This window comes from Odocoileus virginianus, chromosome 23 (assembly GCF_023699985.2).
Source record: "Odocoileus virginianus isolate 20LAN1187 ecotype Illinois chromosome 23, Ovbor_1.2, whole genome shotgun sequence".
Taxonomy (NCBI): Eukaryota; Metazoa; Chordata; class Mammalia; order Artiodactyla; family Cervidae; genus Odocoileus; species Odocoileus virginianus.
The window spans coordinates 26,520,306-26,543,313 of NC_069696.1; the positions used below are offsets into that span (position 1 = coordinate 26,520,306).

The following is a 23,008-nucleotide window of genomic DNA, read 5'->3' on the forward strand; positions in this document are numbered from 1 at the left end:
GCAGTCCCTGCTCGCTGCAAGAGGAGAAAGCCCACACACAGCAACCAAGACCCAGTGCTGCCAGAAATAAGCAAATAAAATTTTAAAAACAGTTATTTGCTAGCAGGTGCTTTGCCTTATGGTAATTTTCCCAATAAAGTCTTACAGAATGTGTTACTAAATTAAATTTGGCTGCTGAGACACACACCCAAAATATCAGCAATAGGCATTTGTTTCCTCCTCAGGCAAAAGCAAGTTGGAAGCAGGCAGTCTGTAGCTGGAAGAGCAGCTCCATAAACTCCAAAGACCCAGACTTCTTCCAGCTGTTGGCTCCTCCAGAGCAAGGGTTTTGCTTTTCTGCTCATGGTGCAGGACAGCTGATAAATTTGATTGCAATGTTTTCCTTCTTTTGGCATTAAAGTATCTGTTCTTCTGTATAATGGTAAGAATACATAGTCTTTTTTTCCCCCTCCATGTCTTTATCTGGCTATCTTGAGGCCCCGGATCTCCCTCCACAGAAAGACTCATTTCTATCCCTGACAAAGTTTAAAAGATTTTAAACTGCTCTATGAAATGCAAGCTTGGAAACCATTGGCTTGTTGTAAATTTAGTATTCACGAATAAAGCGAAACAATGAATTACAAATTAAAATAACCTTTCTCCTTACATCTAGCTAGATATGATTATCATCCTAAGATTGTCATTTTTAAAAATTGAAGTATGGTTGATTTACAGTACTGTGTTGAGCTTCATATAGCATAGTAATTCAGGTATTTTTTTTCAGTTTCTTTCCCTTTATAGGTATTGCAAAATGTTGAGTATAGCATTCTGTTCTGTTCAGCAGACTGAGTCATTTAAAAAATGTGACCTGAGAAGTATACTTAGTACCTGTGGTTTAGACTCCCTTTCTGTAAAAATTCTGAGATGTTTTAAGGTTGGTATCTTGAGCCAGGTACGGATACATATAACTGGTTAATTTCTTCAAATATATGTAAATTATAAGTGACATTTGATGTCCCTGCATAATAAAATGTTAATGTTGAAAGTCAAAAACAAAAACAAAAAAAGACATGTAAGATGGAGTAACATTGTAAGTTAGACATTGTAAGCAGGATGCAAGAATAGTGAACACATGCAAACTGATAATTACACCAAATTTTAAAAAAGAACATCCTCATAATATGCTGGAACATTAAATGAAACAGTGATTTTTGACATTATTTTATGTTAAAGATACAAAAATGTAACAATAAGTGTTAGTATTTATAGCAATAGTAGCACAGGACAGATTAAGGAGCTGTGGTGCTTGGGTTGAACCTCAACTCTGCTATTGAGAGAGTCAATTCCTAGGCAGGTTGATAAGAAGTCCAGGGGTCCCCAAGAAGAGAGGAGTCTGAAATTCTCAAGGAGGAAAGGACAAACTTTTTTTCCCTCTACATTCCTTAGGATTATAAAACAATAATGCATCCTGCTTGAGGACAGTTTCTGGAAAAAACCTTCTGGCTAATCCTGTTATCTTAAAATGTAAATTATGGGAGTGGATCTAGTAAGGTCTTTACAACCTCCAGACATTCTTTTGATTCACTGTAAAAGGTAATTAAAAAGTATATAATTCCATAGCTAACATTAGCAAGGGGGGTACTCTTTCTGCCCCCTTGTGATGTCTATGTCAGAAGCTTTCTCTATCCCTTTTATACTTTAACATAGCTCTATTGCACAAAAGCTCTGAGCGATCAAGCCTCGTCTCTGGCCCCGGATTGAATTCTTCTCCTTCGGAAGCCAAGAATCCTGGCATCTCTCGTGGTTCAGCAACAACCTTTCACTACTTAGCAGCTGTGTGACCTCTGTGTGTGTTTCAGTTTTTCTGTAAAATGAGGATTCAAATACTTTAGAGCAGTGGTTCTCAACCAGGGGTGATTTTGCTCCCAGGAGAAATCTGACATGTCTGCAGACATTCTGGGTTGACAAAACTGGGGAGAGGTGTATGTAACTGGCATCAAGCGGGTAGATGCCAGAGATGCTAGCAAACATGCTATGATGCACTGTGTGTTAGTTGCTCAGTTGTGCCAACTATTTACAACCCATGGACTGCAGCCCACCAGGCTCTCTGTCCATAGATTCTTCCAGGCAAGGATACTGGAGTGGTTTGCCATTTCCTTCTCCAGGGGATCTTCCTGACCCGGGGATCAAACCGGGTCTCCTGCACTGCAGGAGAGATTCTTTACTAAATGAGCTACCAGGGAATACCTTCCCACAACACAGAATATTCCAGCCCCAAATTATAGTGCCAAGGTGCAGAAACACTACCTTATGGCTCAGTTCAGTCGCTCAGTCGTGTCTGACTCTTTGCAACTTCATAGATGGTAGCATGTCATGCATCCCTGTCCATCACCAGCTCCCAGAGCTTACTCAAACTCATGTCCATCGAGTCAGTGATGTCATCCAACCATCTCATCCTCTGTCATCCCCTTCTCTTCCTGGCTTCAATCTTTCCCAGCATCAGGGTCTTTTCAAATGAGTCAGTTCTTCACATCAGGTGGCCAAAGTATTGGAGCTTCAGCTTCAGCATCAGTCCTTCCAATGAATATTCAGGACTGATCTCCTTTAGGACGGACTGGCTGGATCTCCTTTCAGTCCAAGGGACTCCAAGAGTCTACTCTCAACACCAGTTCAAAAGCATCAGTTCTTCTGGGCTCAGCTTTCTTTATGGTCCAACTCACATCTGTACATGACTACTGGAAAAACCAGTTTTGACTGGACGAACCAATGTTGGCAAAGTAACGTCTCTGCTTTTTAATGTGCTGCCTACGTTTGTCATAGCTCTTCTCCCAGGGAGCAAGTGTCTTTTAATTTCACGGCTGTAGTCACTGTCTGTGGTGATTTTGGACCCCAAAAGTCTGTCACTGTTTCTATTTTTTCCCCATCTATTTGCCATGAAGCGATGGGACCAGATGCCATAATCTTCCGAATGCTGTTTTAAGCCAGTTTAGGATGATTTGTGTAACTCACATATATTACATATATGTAAATCGCTTTGGCCACCTGATGCAAAGAGCTGACTCATTTGAAAAGACCCTGATGCTGGGAAAGATTGAAGGCAGGAGGGGATGACAGAGGATGAGATGGTTGGATGGCATCACCGACTCAATGGACATGAGTTTGGGTGAACTCTGGGAGTTGGTGATGGACAGGGAGGCCTGGCATGCTGCGTTTCATGGGGTCACAAAGAGTAAGACACGAATGAGCGACTGAACTGAAATCACTTATAACAGTAAGCACTAAAATACTATTAGAATCAAGCATTGTGCTTTAATTTTCTCATTTAATTCATACACCATATTGAAGAGGTACCATTATTACCACTACTTCATAGGTGAGAAAATTGAGGCTTGGGGGTGGTTAAGAAGGTAACTTGCCCCAAATTGCAGTTAATCAATGAAATCCAGGTTTACATGATAATAATTACCATGCTTTTAACACTACCACAACTGACCCCTAGATATTACATGTAAAGTAGACTCTATTTTTTAAAGGAAGTCTGCATTAAGGCCCCCTCTTAACCCCTGTATTAAGCTGTCTCCCAGTAGCCTGGATGTGAATAATTTAGCTCATTTTCATTTTTCATTATCAAATTGAACCAACTGTAACAAAGTTAATCCCAACTTTAGAAAGTCATTTTAGAGGCTTTTCCTTTGAGAGAAATAAAATGGACTTCTTCGTAAATGTCATCCATTGGTTCTAGTTCTTTCTTCACTGGTAAACCTAAAATGGTACCCTCAGCATTTTTAGGGCCATGAAAATACTGGGTACATGTCACTTTACATTTGTCCAAGCCCACAGAATGCATACCAAGACTGAACCATAATGTAAATGATGGGCTTTGAATGTCATAGCAATGTTGGTTCATTGACCATAACATAACAAATACACCACTCTGAGTGATGCTAATAACAGGGGATGCTATGAATATATGTGTTCATATACATATATTCATAGACAGATTTCCTATAAACACAGGGGAAAGTGTTTATGGGAAACCTCTGCATCAATTTTGCTGTGAAACTAAACTCTCAAAAAAAAAAAAAAAAACCCCCAAAATCCTTGAGACTTCCCGGGCAGTCCAATGGTTAAGAATTCGCTATGTAATGCAGGGAATGCAGGTTCAATCCCTGGTGGGAGAACTAAGATCCCACATGCTATGGAGCAGTTAAACCAGTGAGCCATAACTAGTGTCTATGTGCTGCGCCAAAAGACCCCACGTGATGCAATAATGATCCTGCATGTCATGGTTAAGACCCGACACAGCCAAATAAATTTAAAATACATGAAACAAAAAAATGGTAACATTCTTAGGACAACAAAATCACAGCACATGTTGTGACAAAGAATTGTAGTGCTGTTTGGTGGAAGAAGTACAGGATGAAATGTAGATGACAGAATTTAAGGAAATTTATGATATGGGGGAAGAATTATTTAAAAAAAAACAAACAGATGGAAATCTTTCAGAAATTAAAGAATTCGAGAGACAGGAGCACACTACGCTAGGTGGTTTATTTTATTTGTTCAAGGACTCATCTTGCAAGCTTTAATAGCAAGCATGGGCTTTGATTCTGGGAGCCTAGATTCACAGACTTAGGAAGACAAAAGCGAACTGTGCTCCATGTACATGGACGCAAACTAAAGGCTTGTGGTTAATCAAACTGTAGTTTTAAGTTTCTACAGCCTCGCAGCCAGAAGTCACAGGTCCTTTAGATCCTTTTGGATGCCCCAGAGGGTATCTGCACTCTTCTTAAGTTGGGCAACCTCTTCATCCTTCAGCTTCTGGTTGATAACACTGGTTAACCCTCGAGCATTCAGGATACATGGAAGGCTCAGGAAGACTTCATTCTCAATGCCATACATGCCCTGCCAGAACAAGAAAAGCACCAAGATTAAGAAATGAAACCAAAGGTAAAAACGACCACAGGTCCTGGGGTTGAACAGGACGAATTACAGGAAATTTGATAAGCATAAACTCCTCTAGTTTTTATCACTGACAGTGCTATCTATCTCTAATATTTGTATTTCAAATTTGATTTTGCACATAGAATATACAAATAGACTCTATGATAAAACTAGAATTTTTAAAATACTTTATCAAACTTTTTGACACCTCTCTGCTTATGTCTTCAAATTAAATCACATTCAAATGTGGTTCTTATTGGACTTTTTTTTTTCATGAAGTTTTAAACATCCTGAAAATTCTTTAGTTAAGTAGAAGATTTCAGGTAGTAGTTGACCTACAAGGTCCAGGAAAGTAATTGGAAGTTACACAGAGGCAAGATTCTTGGAATACTCAAGAACTGCTGGGAAAAAAAAAAAAAAAAAAAAATCACACAATTCCCCAAACACTGTACTGGTTTGTACAAAGTAATTTACTCACAGTGTCAATTTAACTATGTAATTATTTTAGTATATTAATCAAGTCAGTTTAATATTTTCTTAAATTAGCTCTGAAAGTTTTTGTACATACACCGAAGTGGAGGGAATAAACAAATTTTTATATATGGACTCGGCAATTATCTGATTTTGCCATACTTGCTTTTTATTTTTTGTTTTTGCTATAGTGTCAAAAAGCCAAACAACAATAACAAAAAACCCTCAAAACATCTGATACATGCTTTATCCCCAAATACTTCTATATTTACCTCTTCTGTTTCTTTCAGTCTAATGCACTTTCCCCCTTACTTTTTCACTCCTGCTGTTGACTTGCAGAAAATGAGTCAGTTATCTCAGTTTTATTTAAAAATAATCAATTTCTACTTAACTGTTCCATAGCTTCTGAATTAAACTCAATTTGCTAAGGTATCAGTGCCACATACATCAAAGCCAAGCTATAGTCTATAATACACCAACTTGAAATGAAACTATTTAACTTATTCAAATGACCATCTAAGAATATGCTGAATAAGACTCAGAGTTATTATTTAATTTGCCACATTATACAAAGGAGAATTATAAAAAGGCATTTGATGTCTCAGCTTCTATAAACTTTTGCTCTTTTGGCCTAAGCTTCTGATAGAAACGAGTAAAGTTTCCATAAAACTTTGAGATGAAAAATAATTATGGACTGAGACATTATCTTTCTTAAAATTAATCTACTTATGGAATACTCGGACGAGAAACCACCTAATTTGTAACAGTTTACCTTCACCATTGTTGACACTGGGTGAATCCTGGATAGATTTTTCAACATGGATTCAATAAGATCAGCCACACTTAATCCAATAGCCCAGTTGGTATATCCCTTTAGCTTGATGACTTCATAGGCACTAAGAAAAAAAAAATCATATCGGAGATAATTGACCAGATGCTTTGGTAACTGACCAGATGCTTTGGTGGTTTGATTCCTGCTGTCTCAACTCTGTCATCCTGAGAACCGTATTTAGACTACCTAACTCAGAGCCCACTTCTGTAAAATAAGGGTAACAATGGTATCTACTTCATAAGTTTGTTAAATGAGTTAGTACATTATGTAAAATATTTAAAACTTTAAAACTACATGGTAGGTACTATGTAAATGCTTTGACAAATTTAAGTAGTTTATTGTATAAATGGCCATTTATAAAGTCACAGTGGTAGCATACACATTTTGCAACCAATCTTCTTATTTATAAACATAAATATTTCCAAAGAGATTAATAAAATCAGGGAACAATGGAAGTAAAAGAACCTTCACATTCACATTCAAAGGACAAGTTACACCTTGATTTTCAGGTCCCTTTGAGGCCACTAATCACTGTCACCTAAAATTCTATGACCAACTAACTTAAGAGCAACGTGATGTCAAAACCTTGCAGACAACTTTCTGAGCACAAATTATCTACAACTCTGAACCCACAAAGGCTCTTGTATTTGAGAATTAGGTAGCAGGAGTAACTCAGTACTAGAAAAATGGGACTTAATGCAATCTATCACTAATTAAAAGACCTTGGGTGAGCTACATTGTGTTTATCTTAAAGAAATCCTAAGAACTCTTTCAACTTTTTAAAGATCCTTTTCCTCCATATACAGGTCAAATTCTTGGGGGGAAAAAAGTCATTAAAATTGAACTAAATGAAATGACATATTTGAGAAACCAGTTAGACTTATAAACACCTTAAGACTTTGCAGAGGAGAAAACTGAGATTCAGTTTAAAGGTTAAATGGCTTCCCAATATTATACAGTTAGTGTCAAAAGACCCATAATTTCAGTCCAAGCCCACAGTCTTTACTCTGGTCCAAAATGATACCTTATTTTATGATAAACATGAGGGTCATAGAGAGAATGGTTAGTCACAAAAGGCAGTTTTAAAAAACAGGGGGAAGGGGACATCCTTGGTTGGGTGTGGAGAAACACTGAATCAGTGTTCAAGCTATTGCTTGCTAATAGCTTGAAAACTATTAACAATCAATCAGTAAGTATCATTTTAGTCAATTATGACACAACAGCGCCTAGGTTTACTTTTCTAAATAAGCCAACTTTGTCATCTGTGAATTCCATGTTTCACTCCTATTACAACAGAATTTCTCTGGAAAAATATCTGCTTTCCCTAGGGGCACCAGCATAGCAAGTTTGACCAGTATAAGTCAGTCTTGCCTCTTTCAGAAGATAATAGCTGCATATTTGCTATGCTGAGTCTATCTAAAAGAAAAAAATAATTAAAAAATGAAAAGAAAAAAAAAACCACTCTCTCTCAAACAAATAAAAAAAAAGAGTAAATTTTTTTAAAAGGAGAAAAAAAATTTTGGAAAAAGTTTATCTGAATAGGCAACCATGGAAAGTGTTCCCAATTTTATGAGAAAAAAAATTTTGGAAAAAGTTTATCTGAATAGGCAACCATGGAAAGTGTTCCCAATTTTATCTGAGATGATATTAATTGTCTTAAATCTTAAACCTCCTACCCCTGCTTACCTCTCAACCACCATCTTATGCACTTCCTTCCAATTTTCACTATCATTGTCTGTTCCCATTTCTGGATTCAGTTCCTGGAGAGAAACGCCTGCCACATTCACTCCACTCCACACAGCCACTATTGGGGGTGGGGGAGAGATAGGCGTTTTACCTCTGACATTATTTTAAAAAAATCTTTCCTTCTCTTAGTTCAGATTTCACCCTTGATGCAAGTTATCCACTAACTGCTCCAGTGACAATTCACTCGCATACACTTCCCCCCAGGGACTAACATTTGCCGGCAAATCTGACCTTTTACCTTTCAACCATTTTGATGCAAACAGAACTTCTGTGTCAGACTCACAGGCGTTATGAAATTCTTCCCTTTCTGTGGGTTTGTGAAATCGTTGAGGGATTCTAGTTTGGGACTATCCTAGACTCTGGGTTTGAGGAATTCTGAACTTTCTGCCTGCTTATATTTTAAAAACTAAGTAATAATTTTAAGACCCAATTTTACTGTACCAAAGTTCACTCTTTCAGAATTATACTACTAATTTTTCAAAGAAAAATTTACACCTTAACCTTTAGGGAGAAAATAGCCCCTTGCATATTGGGCAGAAGCAGATTTAGTAAAACCAATATTATCATTGTCTTGGACTATTACAGTTTTATACAATAAGCCTATTCAATGTATAATATTCAATGTTTAAGATGAAATGATGGAATTAGAATGTTTCAAAACTATCGCAGTAATAACCATTTTTAAACCATTATTATCTAAATAATATTTAACTAAGAATCATTAGTGGATACTGAACTTATGAGGCAAAAAACAGATAAGGAATCAGGTATTTACCTAGTCACTATCAAAGTATTCTCTCACAATTACTTATCTGTAATGTGAAGTATGTGAAAATGTAAACTATAATGTAAAAACAAACAAAAAATTCAGAATGGCAAAAACAATATCCTAAGTACACAGCAAACACTATCCGTGTTTTGTTTTGTTTTTTTACCGCTTGAGTCGCCATGTTCTCCCAAAATCCATCCGTGGCAGCTGCTGGGATGAATGCCAAGTTTTTCAGCCATAAGATAGCGAAATCTAGCAGAATCCAGATTACATCCACTCCCAATCACACGGTGCTTGGGTAATCCACTTAGTTTCCAGGTAACATATGTGAGAATATCCACTAAAATTTTAAAATATAATATATGTAAGCACATCAAAACTGATGTCAACTGCTATGTTAATCAGCAGTGCCCTGGTTTTCTCCTCTCCCCTCTGCCTCATCCCCCAAATGAGATGTGGACAGAAAGATATAAATATTTGACTTTTCATAATTAGGGGCCATGGGGGTTAGAAAGATAAGAAAAACTTTTAAGCTGTATAGTCAAGAGATTATAAAACATGAAAAATGCAATATTGTGGTTTTAATTTACATTATCATTGAAACAAGAATATATGAGTCTTGCAGATTAATTTACTATATATGGAAAGAAAGAAAAAAAGGGCCGAACTCGATTATCACAAGTTTCTTCCAATTCTAACATTCTAGGATTGTAACAACTGTTTGCAGAAATCAAAAGCTATAGGTTACTAAACAACCAAGGCATGCACTAAAAGTTACCTTTGGGAACAAGACAGTTTTCAGTAAACAATTATTATAATATAGGTTATTAGCATTTCCTAGTATTTAACAGAAAGAATTTAATGACAGAGCCTTTATTCTGGTGTGGCACAGAGGTAAAACCTGCTGGGCTAGAGAAGATCAGAGCATTTATACAGGCTAAGCTGTAAAAGGCAGGAAAATGTGCACACCAAGGAGGCAAGTCTCCACCCCCACTCTCATATATAGACCCTGGCTGAGATATTTTAAGGTCATTTTGGCCTGGATATCATAACCTCTTCCTTGGCAACACTGACTCAGTAGGAGTGACTCCCTGGACACTTAAGACTTTGAAGCTATACCTGGAAAAGTTGTATAACCAGTTAATAATGTCTGCCTTAAGCACAGGATGTAGCAACTTCATTTGTGCCTGCTGTTTGTCACTAATGCGCTACATCTATTTGCCACTCTCCATTTATGAGAAATTTTAGATACAAGGTTGACTAGGAAACTCCAAGCCAAGATGGTCTTGCTGGCTCCCAACTCTCAACATCCCATAAAATTTAAGGATTTTTCCTGGCTCTTACAATGTTTCTCTACGTGAAGTATCAGAGATAATCAGCTTTACCATTTAACAACATATTTATCTACTGTGCTTACCAATAAAAAGTAAGTTTGGTGGCAAATTATAGGCAAAAGAAGTGTGAAACAGTGAATTCTGACTCTTTGGGCTGAAAGAATACAATTTTTTCTAATCAGAAATTTTAAGTTACAACATTTGGTGTTAAATATGTATTTGTCCCTCAATAGGCTATCTTCCATCTTTAAATATAGACTAATTAATGGCTTTCTTTAACTCCTTAAAAAAAAAAATCAGTCAACTTAATTTTCGAGAATTTTAGAAATAAGAAGACTAAAGTGTGTTTTCTGGAAAATAGAAGGTCAAATATGCCAAAATATTCCTTCCAATCTGGAGCCACATTCAAATGCTTCATTTTGTATCCCAGGATAATCTTAATAGAAAATTTTAAAAGCTTTTAGACTTTCCAACAAACCCAGATAAAATAAGGAGATGAAACTGCTTTAAATAAAACTCTTCTCACATTCTTCCGCATGTGGCCTGGGAACGTGCCAGGGTTTTTGCAAACATCATTCTCTGTGGCCAATTAACAGAAGACACGTGAATTGCTTAGGCCAAACACCATAAAAGATATTTTATAAGTTAAAAAAAAAAAAGGAAAACAAAAAAAAAATCCCAAAGTACTGAACTGAACAGAACTGAACCTTAAGACATCACAATGATACCTGGGTTGGAAACCACAATGATGATGCAGTCAGGACTGTACTTGACTATCTGAGGAATGATGAACTTGAAGACGTTAACGTTCCTTTGCACCAAATTCAGGCGACTCTCCCCCTCTTGCTGGCGAACTCCTGCAGTTACCACCACGATCTTGGAATTGGCAGTGACAGAGTAATCTTGAAGGAGAGAGGAGAAAAGGACTTTACATACAACTCTGCATCAAAACATGCCGTATGAGATGCTCTAGGAACCCAAACATACATAAGCTCATGGAACGTATGTGAGAATCATGTTTTCTGTATAACGTGTTGTGACACCAGTGTTCCATGGTGTTCTTCCTCCTTGAGCGATGTGGAACTATTCCGACCATAACACTGGCTCAGAAAATGAACCCAGGAAACAAAGACGGCCCTAAATTATGTTTCTTGTTAACAGATTCAAAATTCTATTGCCTTCAGAGAATATTGGATTGTTAGTAATAATACAAAGTATAAACAGTGAGTGCAAAGTTCAACTGGCAGTCATCCAACAAAAAAGCAATTGGAAGGTAACTGTAGACTTGTAATGTTAATTCAATCTATGAAGGCTAAGGAAGGCACTCAAGTGTTTGTTCTTGGCTAGAATTTAATTTCTAATACTCAATATTTCAAAGAAGCTTATTGTTTTTAGCAGTGAGTTTCTCTAGAGAGTATTTTATTTTTTTCCCCAAGCAAGTGAATCCTTTCTCAAATCAGACATTTTGATTTGATGTGGTCATTAGACTCAATACTTATGGCTGACTCATACAATTAAACCATGTTGCTATGTGACTTTTGACAGTTACTAATAATTTGTCAGCTTCCTCTTCCATAAAATGGAGGTAATAAGACCCACTTTTCACAGGGCTGCAGTGAAGATGAGACATGCAACAAGTTTCACAATACCCAGAATGCTAATAATTCAATAAGTAACAGCTATTATTAGTAGAGGACTTGCCCTGTGGCTCAGATGGTAAAGAATCTGCCCACAATGCAGGAGACCCAGGTTTGATCCCTGGGTTGGGAAGATCCCCTGGAGAATGGAATGGCAACCATTTCAGTATTCTTGCCTGGGTAATCCAGTGGACAGAAGAGCCTGGGTTATGGAGGGGTCCATGTAGTGGCAAAGAGTTGGACATGACTGAGTGATTGACACACACACTATTATTAGTAGTATTGTTAGAAATTATTTTGGAGGCTGGACATCTGTAGGCACTGCCAAATTACTGCATAAATGCATTAATCCAGAAGATGGCTAGAATACGAATTTATTTAGATTCTTTGAGGCACTCAAATTATTTTGTGCAAATATTTTTTTGGATCTAAAACATCCCTGTTCTCAGGTATATATAAGTAAGTATTTGGGTCCAATTTCCTAAAATGTTATGCACTGTATATGTGCAAGGCAAGAGGGGGAAAGTTTACAGAGATAACAATTACGATTGTCCCGGAGGATGAACTGGACCCAGAAGAAACAAGAAACTGCTGACATTAGATTCACCGGGATGGGAAAACCTGTTTTCTCTCAGGGAGCAAGGATATCAATTTATTATTTGATCACTTCAGGCATGAAAGGAGCCTACCTTTGTCTGCCACAATTTTTGGTGTCTGAAGGAATAAACTCCCATGCTGCAGGTCCATCATTTCTCCTTTGAGTTTATCTTCCAAAACATCCACAAGAGCAAGCTCATCAGTCAGAGACTATAAACACAAAAAGAGCTGTTAGGACTCCAAGCCACTCAAGGACACCTCAGTTCACAGTATTTAAGTCAAAGACCCTTGAAATGGAAATGCCCAAAGTCTAAAAACCTAGGGAAGAATTTTTACCATGGAGTTAGGTGTGCTTTAAACAATTTGATGATGAAACGTTTTGAATAATGAACTATTAATGTTTGATACCATTTTTTTAGAAAGAATTTCACCTCTAGTACTCAATGGACATTCAATGAGCTTGATATAATTGTTTTAAGAATCTGTAAACATGCAAGTATTATGGTTCAACAGTGGCCTCAGGGTGCTCAAGTCTTCACATTAAAGGGGGGTGATGGCAAACAAATAGACTCACAAAGACCTAGAAACAGTCTTGGGCATTGTGTCCATCCTGAAGGTCACTCCTAGTTTGGAGGGATTTAGAGAGGGCAGATTTCATTTAAAACAAGAGGCTCAGTTCACTTCAGAGGAGGCTTTGAAGCCCTGGTTGAAGCTAGGAACCCTCAGGTTGGCTCTGACTAACTTGAATATCCTGCTGATGAAAGATAAGAGTCAGGAGCACAGGGCTACAGGGCTAGTGAATTCTCCATACGCTTTCAAGGCAAACTTGGCCAGTGTCAATGTTTTCTTATTTTCTATTCCGATTGTCATCTTGTGCCATCCATCCCAAGTAATACCCTCAATCAATTATCCTGTCTGCTTCTCAGCAAGTCCTCAATCTTTTCTTCTCAGGGAAAGGGAGCTGTTGATCTGTTGTTCAGTTGCTCAGTTGTGTCCAACTCTGTGACCCCATGGACTGAAGCATGTCAGGCTTTCCTGTCCTTCACCATCTCCCGAAGTTTGCTCAGATTCACGTGCATTAAGTCAGTGATGCCATCTAACCACCTAATTCTCTACCACCCCCTTCTCCTTTTGCCTTCAATCTTTCCCAGCATCAGAGTCTTTTCCAGTGAATCAGCTCTTCGCATCAAGAGATCTAGTTGCATTTAAATAACCTTTCAGCTTTTAAAATCGGTTGTCTTTAAGACTCCAGGCCTCCAATGCAGAAGGCACAGGTTTGATCCGCAGTCAGGGAACTAAGACCCTGCATGTCATGCAACATGGCCCCAAAACTTAAAAAATAAGTCAGTTGTCTTGTAAAAACTCGTAATTTACAAACTCTTTTTTTTTTAATTATATTTTTGACCATGTCCTGTAGCGTGTGGGATATTAGTTTCCTGACCAGGGGTCAAACCCGTGCCTCCTACACTGGGAGCATGGGGTCTTAACCACTGGGCCACCAGGGAAGTCCCTACGAACTCTTTTAAAAAGCAATTACCCTTCCCTTTGACCTATCACCCAAATCCTGGCCTTTACTGCTTTTCAGGCTGTTAGCAAAGTAATTAGCCTAATATGTGAAGGATAGTTTGATAAGTTATGTAAAGGGAAAAAAGTATGAAGTAACTCAGGTTCAGAAAGAGCTTTGAAGGCTAAGATAGAATAATCCATGTGGAATCAGGAGGGGTCAGGAAGGCTCTGAGCAGCAGAGGGAGAGGCAGAGAGAGGTGAGGTGGCCAATAAGAAAACTTGACCCAGTTAACTTGCCAGCAAAACAGGTCCTGCTCCAGGTAGGAGCCTAGGAATAAAGACTGTCACCTGTTTCTAGAAAACCAGTGTCGGCTGACCTGAAGCAGAGAGCTACAATAGGCTTGCTTGGGAGGGTTTCTATGAGACTCAAACTTCCATGTGACTGAATGCATTCTTAGTTCCAAGCAGTTGACTCACTTGCCAACGTCAAAAGACCCTTTCGTGAACTGGGGGATGCTTTGCTGTCGCTCAGCCACGGAGTCGTGTTCGACTCTTTGTGACCCCATGGACTGCAGCACGCCAGGCTTCCCTGTGAAGTATTTTCTCCTTCCGTGTATGTCAAATGCAGGCATTAATGTTCACCCCTTTTCACTTACACATGTTTTTAACACTTAAATGGTTTCGTTCCTTTGCAAGATCACACAAAGCCCTCACTTATGTTTCTGGAGCCCTAAATTCACTCCAGAGAACTTCATAGCCATTCCTTTCAGGTGCCAAGTACTGGGGATGTCACTCTTATTTTGGGGACATCACGTGTGCTGTTGAAGTCAAGGGGCACAATTTGGGGCTTAAGTGGAAAAGGATGTCACAAGATCTCAGATCCTCTGTTTTGTCTCTGTGGGTAGAGAATTGGCGGAGAAGTGCATAGTCAGCTGGCAAGGAAGGAAGAGATCCAACACTTGGAGAAAATAATTGCAGAGCTGAATTTAGCTGCATTTATGCGACTGAATATCCTCCCAGTGGGAGGCAGGCAAACAGAAGATGTGTGACTAAGTACTGACACTTGGACTTAAATAAATCCTTCTGTATTCACATAGTGTATACTAGCCAATGAACTTACCACATGTATATTCCACTTAAGCTGAATATTTTAAAATGATCAATACATCAAGGCTTAGATTAACTGCAAAAGCACTAACTTATTGAGGAACAAGGTCAGTTAGAAGCCAAGAACAACATTTGTTGATAGCCTGTTTAACATAAGACAAAAATCATCGCTTTGGACTTTCCTGGTGGTTCAGTGGTTAAGACTCTGTACTTCCACTATAGTGGACACAGGTTCAAACCCTGGTGGAGAAACTAAGATCCTGAATGCTGGAAGGCTTGGCAAAAAAAAAAAAAAATCTCTTAATCTAAGTCCTGTGTGGACCAGACATAGCCACAACCTACCTCTTGGTCCCTGAGCTAGCAAACTATTGTTTTTGTTGCTGTTTAGTTGCTAAGTCACATCCAACTGTGCTAACAGTGCCTTAATATTTGATGGCTGAATTCTGCATTTTTATATTCAAGTGTTCAGTCTGCATGACATTTTGTGGGGGGAAAAGGTATAACTTTTTCCAAATAGCTAAATGGACAACCACCGCTTATTCAATAATTTGTTTTTCTTCTCTGGCATGTCCCTTTGTATTAAATATTCTTTGGTTTTGTTTCTGGGTTTTGAGTCTGTTCCATTAGCCTGTCTATTCTTATACAAACACCAAATTCTAATTAAGTTTCACTTTTAGGCCAAGTCTTGCAGTGCGAAAACTACTTTGCAGTATGCCTGTAATTACATTGCTCTGTATGCTGTCTTTATAGAAGAATGTGACTACAGCTGACTGACAGACACTCAAACCAAAAACAGCTGGTCAGAGGCTAAGGGCAGAATAATCACATGGAAGCTCTATATGACCTTGACAACGTGATGGGGTCTTGGCAGCCAAAGCAGACACCTTATGATTGGTAGGGGCGACAGGAGAAACCATGAAAAAGGAAAAGCTCTGATTAAAATTTGACCGGATATAAGTGCTGTTTCTTAGTAAGAGGAATATCCATTATTTAATAATGTTCACTACTCAACGTGCCAGGCATTATTCTACTAGTGAGGAATATAGTAATGAGCAAATCTGACAAGGTTCCTGCTCTCATGGAATGTACCAAGAAGGGGAGAGGAGTGAAGCAAACAATTTAAGATGGTTCTGATCATGGAAATGCTATAAGCAGTGCAAGGCAGAGCGAAGTTAAAGGAAATGGAAGGAAGCTTACTTGGTATTGGATGATTAAGGAAGACCCGTCTGCAAAGGCCTGATATGAATGATAGGAGGGAGTTAACTCTGATGATCCAAGGCAGTCATTCCAGAGGAAGGGAAATCAAGTTCTAAAAGGGTTTAAGGGACTTCCCTGGTAGTTAAGAATCTGCCTCCCATGCAGGAGGTGCAGGTTCGATACCTGGTCGGGGAACTATGATTCCCACATGCCACAGAGCCACTAAGCTCAAGCACGGCGACTGCTGAGTCCGTGCAATCCAGAACCTGTGTGCCGTAAGCAGAGAGCCTACGCCACCACAAAAGATCCTGCAGGCTGCAGCGAAGACCAGACACAGCCAAGTAAATACAATAATGTTTAAAATACTTTTTAAAAATACAACGGTTTAAGCCATAGGCTTCCCTGGTGGCTCAGACAGTATATAATCTGCCTGTAATGTAGCAGACCCAGGTTCGATCCCTGGGTTGGGAAGATCCCTTGGAGAAGGAAATGGCAACCCACTCCAGTACTCTTGCCTGGAGAATTCCATGGACAGAGGAGCCTGGTGGGCTACAGTCCATGGGGTCACAAAGAGTTGGACATGACTGAGTGGCTAATACTGAAGCCGTGATGATCTTAGTGCTTTGAAGAGGGGAGAAGGTAAGAGATGAAGTCAGAGGTGGCACCAGGCACCACACAGCACTGGAAGGAAACCACAACATTCTGAATGGCACCCCCTGGAGGGGTGCACCCTGCCTTGCTCGGAGAGACAGGCAGGGAAAGATCCTGCCTGTATTTCATTTATGTGTGCAGTTCTAAGCTGGGGAGCTATTTTTATACAATGGTTTCCATGTTGGCAATTAGGATGTGGAAAATGGGCAAGAGAAGCAGAAAACATCAGCATCTTTGTCATGGTGGAGGTTGGACTCAGGTACCTCCATGGGCCCAGTCAAGGTACGAACCTTCTCAACCAGTCTGATGCCCTAGCTCATCCCCTTTCTGGGCCAAAGCATTGTGTATCCTCTGAAAACCACACCGGGGATGTAAGATCTCTGAGATCTTAATCAAGGCACTTAATCTTTCTGAGTTTGTGTTTTTCCACCAGTAGTATAAGGATGACAACATTCCCTAGAAACTTTGCAGAGGAATAAAGTAATATATAGATACTTAACAAAATAGAATTGACTAGTTCCCTTTCTCTCTCCCTTTTTGGGGTATCTTTCTTTTTAAAGGAATGGGGCTTATAATCCTTACCAAATAGTAATAACAACTTTGACTCTAATCCTTCCCCGTTACAAGAAGATTTAAACATTTTTAATTAGTAAAATGATCTTTGAACAAGGCAGTCCTTCCTTCACAGCAGCTCAGCTGAAAGATTCCTACTGTGCTAGGAGCCTGGTTGGTTCTCAAGCACTTGAATTGGGCCAAAGTATTATATAACAGCAGAGAGAGTCAATTAAATTATTTATCAAAGAGGACTTTACATTTACAATTAAAACAATCAGAGAGGTTCTCAGAGAATAATGATAGCTCAGATATATTGCTAATTTCCTAAAAAGTCCAAATTTTGAGTTTAGCTTAAGGAATGAAAAATCTTTACTATTTTATTAATACATTTATGTCTGGGGCAGGGAGAGAGAAATTATCAGGAGTCTGGGATTAACACATACACAATACTGTATATAAAAGCGGTAAACTAACAAAGACCTGTTGTACAGCACAGGGAACTATACTCAATTATCTTGTAATACTCTATGATGAGAAAGAACCTGGAAAAGAATATGCATACATTTTATATATATATATATATAACTGAATCAGTTTGTTGTACACTTGAAACTAGCACATTGTAAACCAACTATACTTCAATTTTTAAAAAAAATTGTCTTTAATTGCCCCAACACCAGCATAGAATAAAAAGAAATGACAGAGTTACTGTTGTTAAGAGTTCAGAGTCCTGAGCTCAAATACAGCTCAACCATTACCAACTGTGTGATAACAAGCAGGCCACTTAATCTAGTCAAGCCTCAGCTGCTGTATCTGGAAACAGGATATGAACAGTTTCCATTTATTGAGATTACTGTTTAAATAAAGCATTTTAAACAAAACACTTAAAATATGTTACACAATAAATATTTTAAAAGAAAAGTAAGCTGGAATATTTTTTTCCATTTTTATTGGTATGAATGGTAAACATTAAATTGTGATTATTTATTTCCCCTGTAATTTGGGGAGCAGCTCTTCTCCTAAATTAGGGGAACCTAGTCAATTAAACTAGCCGGGGAAAATACAAAAGAATAAAACTTTCATTGGTGTGCACTACACATTTTAGTTGATTTCTCTGATGATTCTTTCCTCAGTGAAGATTCAGAATTTGATCCTTTAGAATTTAAATTTTATAGACAGAAATATGCTCGCCTAGGAGTTATTCCAGCAGCCTTCGCATACAATACAAAAAGACAAGTGTGTTCTACCGAAGGCCCAGCAACATTTTTTGAGGCAGGGGATCCCCCTAAAAAACATTAAAAACAGCCTTCAGAAAGCAATGAAGTAATTAGAGAGGAGGCAAACTAAAAGTCTACGGAGGTATGTGGGGAAATATAATCTAGAGTGGAAGGTGCTAGAAGCAGGTTATCAGTATTAAAGCTTCTGATGTTGATAACTGAACTGATTATGTTAGAATATGTCCTATTCTGAGGAAAAGTACTCAGATAGAAGGAAGGGCATGTCTGCATTTATTCTCAGAGGGTTCAGAAAAAAGCCCATATGCACATGTGCATACACGTGCACACACATGCATATGCCCATACACACAGGCACACACTTGTGTACACACACAAACAGAAATACATTAAGAATTGGTAAATCTGGGTGAAGTGAATACGGAAGTTTTACTTTTTAAAAAATATTCTTGCAAATTTTCTGTAAATTTGAAATTACATTAAAATTAAACAACTGAGTGAAGGCTTGAGGGGAATAATATAGGATATTTCCATGACCTCAAAAAGCAACTGTGCCGATAACAAGGCAAGATAACATTACACACCTCCTGATGTAATGCATTGTGAAGGAAAGGCCATCACCTGGTCATAATGCCACCCCCAAATATAACCTGAACTCAGTTACAAACATCAGACCAACATAAATCGAGGGGCATCCTACAAAACTGATGTCTCTACAAACTGACCAGTAACATGAGAGATGAGGAAGGGCTAAGTTCCAGATTAAGGAAGAATAAAGAGACATGAAAAGTATATAAAAATATGATCTTGGACTAGGGGAGAAAAGGTATGATTCTGATAACTGGAGAACTATAATCTGGGTACTGTATAGTAGATAATAGTGTTTAATCAGTATTACTGAGTACAGTAAGTCTATTGTATCAGATAAGAATGTCATTCTCTCAGGAAATATTTGCTAATGTGTTTAAAGATAAAGCATCACCAGGTCTACGGAGGTATGTGGGGAAATATAATCTAGAGGAGTGGAAGGTGCTAGAAGCAGGTTATCAGTATTAAAGCTTCTGATGTTGATAACTGAACTGATTATGGTCTACAACTTATTTTAAAATTTTCAGGGGAAAAAAGACCTTTTAAAGATACAATCAAATTCTCAAAAGCCTAAAGAGATTGCATACACATGATGAAACTACCTATCACATATGGAGTTCTTGAAAAGTACCTTTCCCAGAATGCTGATGGCACATGCCATACCAACTTGTCCAACACCCACTACAGTGATCTTATTGTTTGGGATTGCTCCCTCTTCTTCCGCAACTGGTGCAATCAGTTTGTCCTTAAGAGTTGCCATTGTGCCCTGAAAGAAAATAATCAAAATATGATACATGTATCCACTTGAGAAACAGGAAGGGAAACTTGTATGTTACTGTTGCAAGTCTGAATCAAAATACATTTTAAAATGAGCCTAATGGTATTCCAGAACACAGTTTCTTTAAAAATAGAAAAAGAAAAAGAAAAAATGTGACCCACTAACAAAAATCTCCACGAAGCCCTTTGGAGTTTGTGTTCTTCTTTTCAGCCTATGACTATCTAGTTGTATTTAACAAAGCTGTAATAATTGTCTTGTGGCTATTCATTTACTGGATAAACAACATTTATATTTAGATTAGCTGATTGGTTTCCATGCTCCCTACAAAATATTTATTTAAGTTAGGGCCCAGTATTAACCCATATTAAACTCAGTCTAAAAGAAGAGCTACTTATGAATATAATTTCAACTATCAATGGTTATTATCACTCTTAGAAGATAGGGACCAACTGGTTTGTCTATTTTCTTCTACTGAGGTCTCACTTAAAATTTGTCAGTGTACTGGACATGCAACGTGTGCTTCAATAAATACAATAATGATAAAATAGTGACAAATATGTTTGCACAAAATCTGTAAAAATTATTACTCTGAATTCCTTTTAGTGTGCCTTGAAGCTTACTGGAAGGTGGGTAGATGCTTAACACATTTCCCCCCAAAGGGACCACATAAGGAAAACACCAGTCTTTGAGTCAGTTTCTTTCCAGCTATTAAAGAAAAAGTAAAAATAAACAAATAAAGTTAAAAAAAAAAAAAGGAAACTGTTAGGAAGCATTTATACAAGTAACACCAATTGTATTTCTGTCATCAGGTTATCAGGTAAGTTTTCTGGATAAATAAAACAAATGGTGAAACTTGTTGTATCAACCTGCCTTCTTAAAGAGAGGATTCAGATGATATTTTTTAAAAAGCCCTTTCTTCAAAATTAAGTATCATTTATAATTATAACCCATTAAAATGTCTACTATTTATGTCTGCCTTTTACTTTTGCTGCAGACAGCCACGTGGCAGGGCAAGGTCCCTCTTTCAAATTGTACCCCTGCTTCCCAGTCTCCTTTTTTGTTTGTCATCTGCAAAGGACTAAGTAACAAAACCTGGTTGAGTAATTGTATATATTAGGTAAGAGTCCGTAAGACTTCCTAGTTGGACTTGAATTTGGGGACAACTGTTTAGCAACTGTTTTGTTCTATAGCTATTTTTCCCAAAAAACACTATTCCCCACCAATCATTAGGGTCTATGCTGGGAGGTTATTTTGCCTTTCCAAAGCACATTGGCAGTTTTCTCCTGGATGCTAGAGAAAAAAGAAATATACAATGGTGCAAATGTTTCCACAAATAGATGACCTTGCAGTGAAATTTACACGTCCTGCATTTTGAGCAGTTGAGCAGAATCCGAATGCTGCCTCTCCTGCTGAACTGAGATACAAACGCTGTTTCTCTTCATCACGGTATTTTTTCACTAGTTGGTTTAAAATCTTCTAGGTATAGAGGATCCAGCAAAGCAGTGGAAAACAAAAATCTAGAAAGACTGCTCTAGTAATACAGATTAGTTGTTCAGATAGACCTTTTAAACTATCTGGGGAATTTCAGAAACGACATTGTAGAGGCTTGAGCCAACACAGATTTTCTTTCAGATCTTTCCACAGAAATGTGATTTAAATTTTTTTTTCTTTAACAGGGGTTCTTTAATAGGATTGTAAGAAATGACAAGAAAGTGTTTTATATCATACACAGGGCTGTCTCAAGATCAGTGGCGGCTTGTAAGGGCAAAAAATGAAAAACAGGGTAAAAATAATCGATATTTGGTCCTTTTCATCCCCATGCTTCTGCCCCTTCTGTGGATATAAATCACTAGAAAAGAACCCGTGCCTTTAGTTCAGAACAAAGCTCCACTTTGCAGACTATCTCGATTCTAACCTTCTTAACAGCCAATTTTTGCCCTGCAATTCCTCGGCTGAGAGCCGGCTCTCCCCTCCCCCACTCCATCCCTCCAGCCCGCAGCGCCGACCGCCCACGGGCAACCTCTTCCTCTTCGCGCCGCAGCGCTGAGCTCAGGTCACCAGGGGAGGCAGCCACCACGGATCTCCCCAGAGAAGGTCTCTAGCGTGGAAAAGTCTAGGCCTTTCTAAACTCGCAACACCCAAAGCCGGTAAATAAACAGCATCCGAAGCATCAAGGAAAAAAAGGCCAGAAACGAGCCGGCCCATCGCTCCGGGAAGGGCTAGGAAGAGGCTAAGGGCAGGGCCAAGATCATCATCTTTCACTCTCAGCCCCGAAAAGCCGGGCATTTCTCCAGGCCCGAGGTGGTGGGCGCCAAAAACCCCCTCACCCCCCAGCTTCACGGGTCGCCTGGCCCCTTCTCCCTGCCCCGACTCCTCCGGCACGTGTCCGGGCGCCCGCCAGCAGGCACCGAGGGTGATGCGACCGCCATGAACCCATCAAGGACACGCAGGACCGGGATGTAGCGGCAAATGCGACAAATCCGTCCCCTGGGAGGGCACAGGCTGGCCGCGAGCTCCGCTGGGCGACCGACACAGCCCGGAGATCGGGCGGAGGCCCTCGGCTCCGCCGGGTCCCCCAGCCCCGGGACAGGGCCCCCGCCCCACCCCGATCCGGATGCTCAGGGCTCCAGGCCCGCGAGCTCAGACGTCCTTCCTGGTCCTTCCCCCGCTGAGTCTTGCTGCACAAGTCCCACCAGGTCTTTCCGCAGAGCCAGGATGCAGGGTCCCAGCTGAAACCTACCAGGGGAAAGAAAGTTCTCCAGACACTGGTAAGGGTTGCACGAAGAAGACGAGGTCGGCAGCGTGCGTCTCCTCGGCGCAGGATCGGCAAGGAGGGAGGAAGAACCGGCGGGCCCGCCCCTTGGCCGCCTCCGAGCTTCCTCTATTGTGATTGGAAACCCGAGCACCGCCCACCCCTCCCCCCGGCTCGTTCAATCCTCTTCAAGGACAAGGGCTCGGGTGCGCCCGCGCCCTCCCTCGGCCCAACTGAGGAGGTCACCTTCTGGCCGCTAAGGCGGCCGCGATCTCTGCTAGCCTCCGGGCTTAAAGACTCTTGCACACAGAGGCTGCGTTATTTCTGAAA

The 23,008-nt window shown here is 39.4% G+C and overlaps 1 protein-coding gene across 1 annotated transcript; it reads right to left on the minus strand.

Moving 5' to 3' along the window:
* Positions 1-4,520: 4,520 nt before the first annotated feature.
* Positions 4,521-22,803, minus strand: LDHB (lactate dehydrogenase B). The gene is made up of 8 exons (XM_070453743.1): positions 22,667-22,803; positions 19,780-19,914; positions 12,402-12,519; positions 10,804-10,977; positions 8,908-9,081; positions 7,913-8,030; positions 6,167-6,290; positions 4,521-4,884 (listed from the first exon to the last, which is right to left on the minus strand). The coding sequence occupies exons 2-8, from the start codon at positions 19,906-19,908 to the stop codon at positions 4,717-4,719; spliced, it is 1,005 nt and encodes a 334-aa protein (XP_070309844.1). The 5' UTR covers positions 19,909-19,914; positions 22,667-22,803; the 3' UTR covers positions 4,521-4,716.
* Between the last annotated feature and the right edge of the window lie 205 nt (positions 22,804-23,008).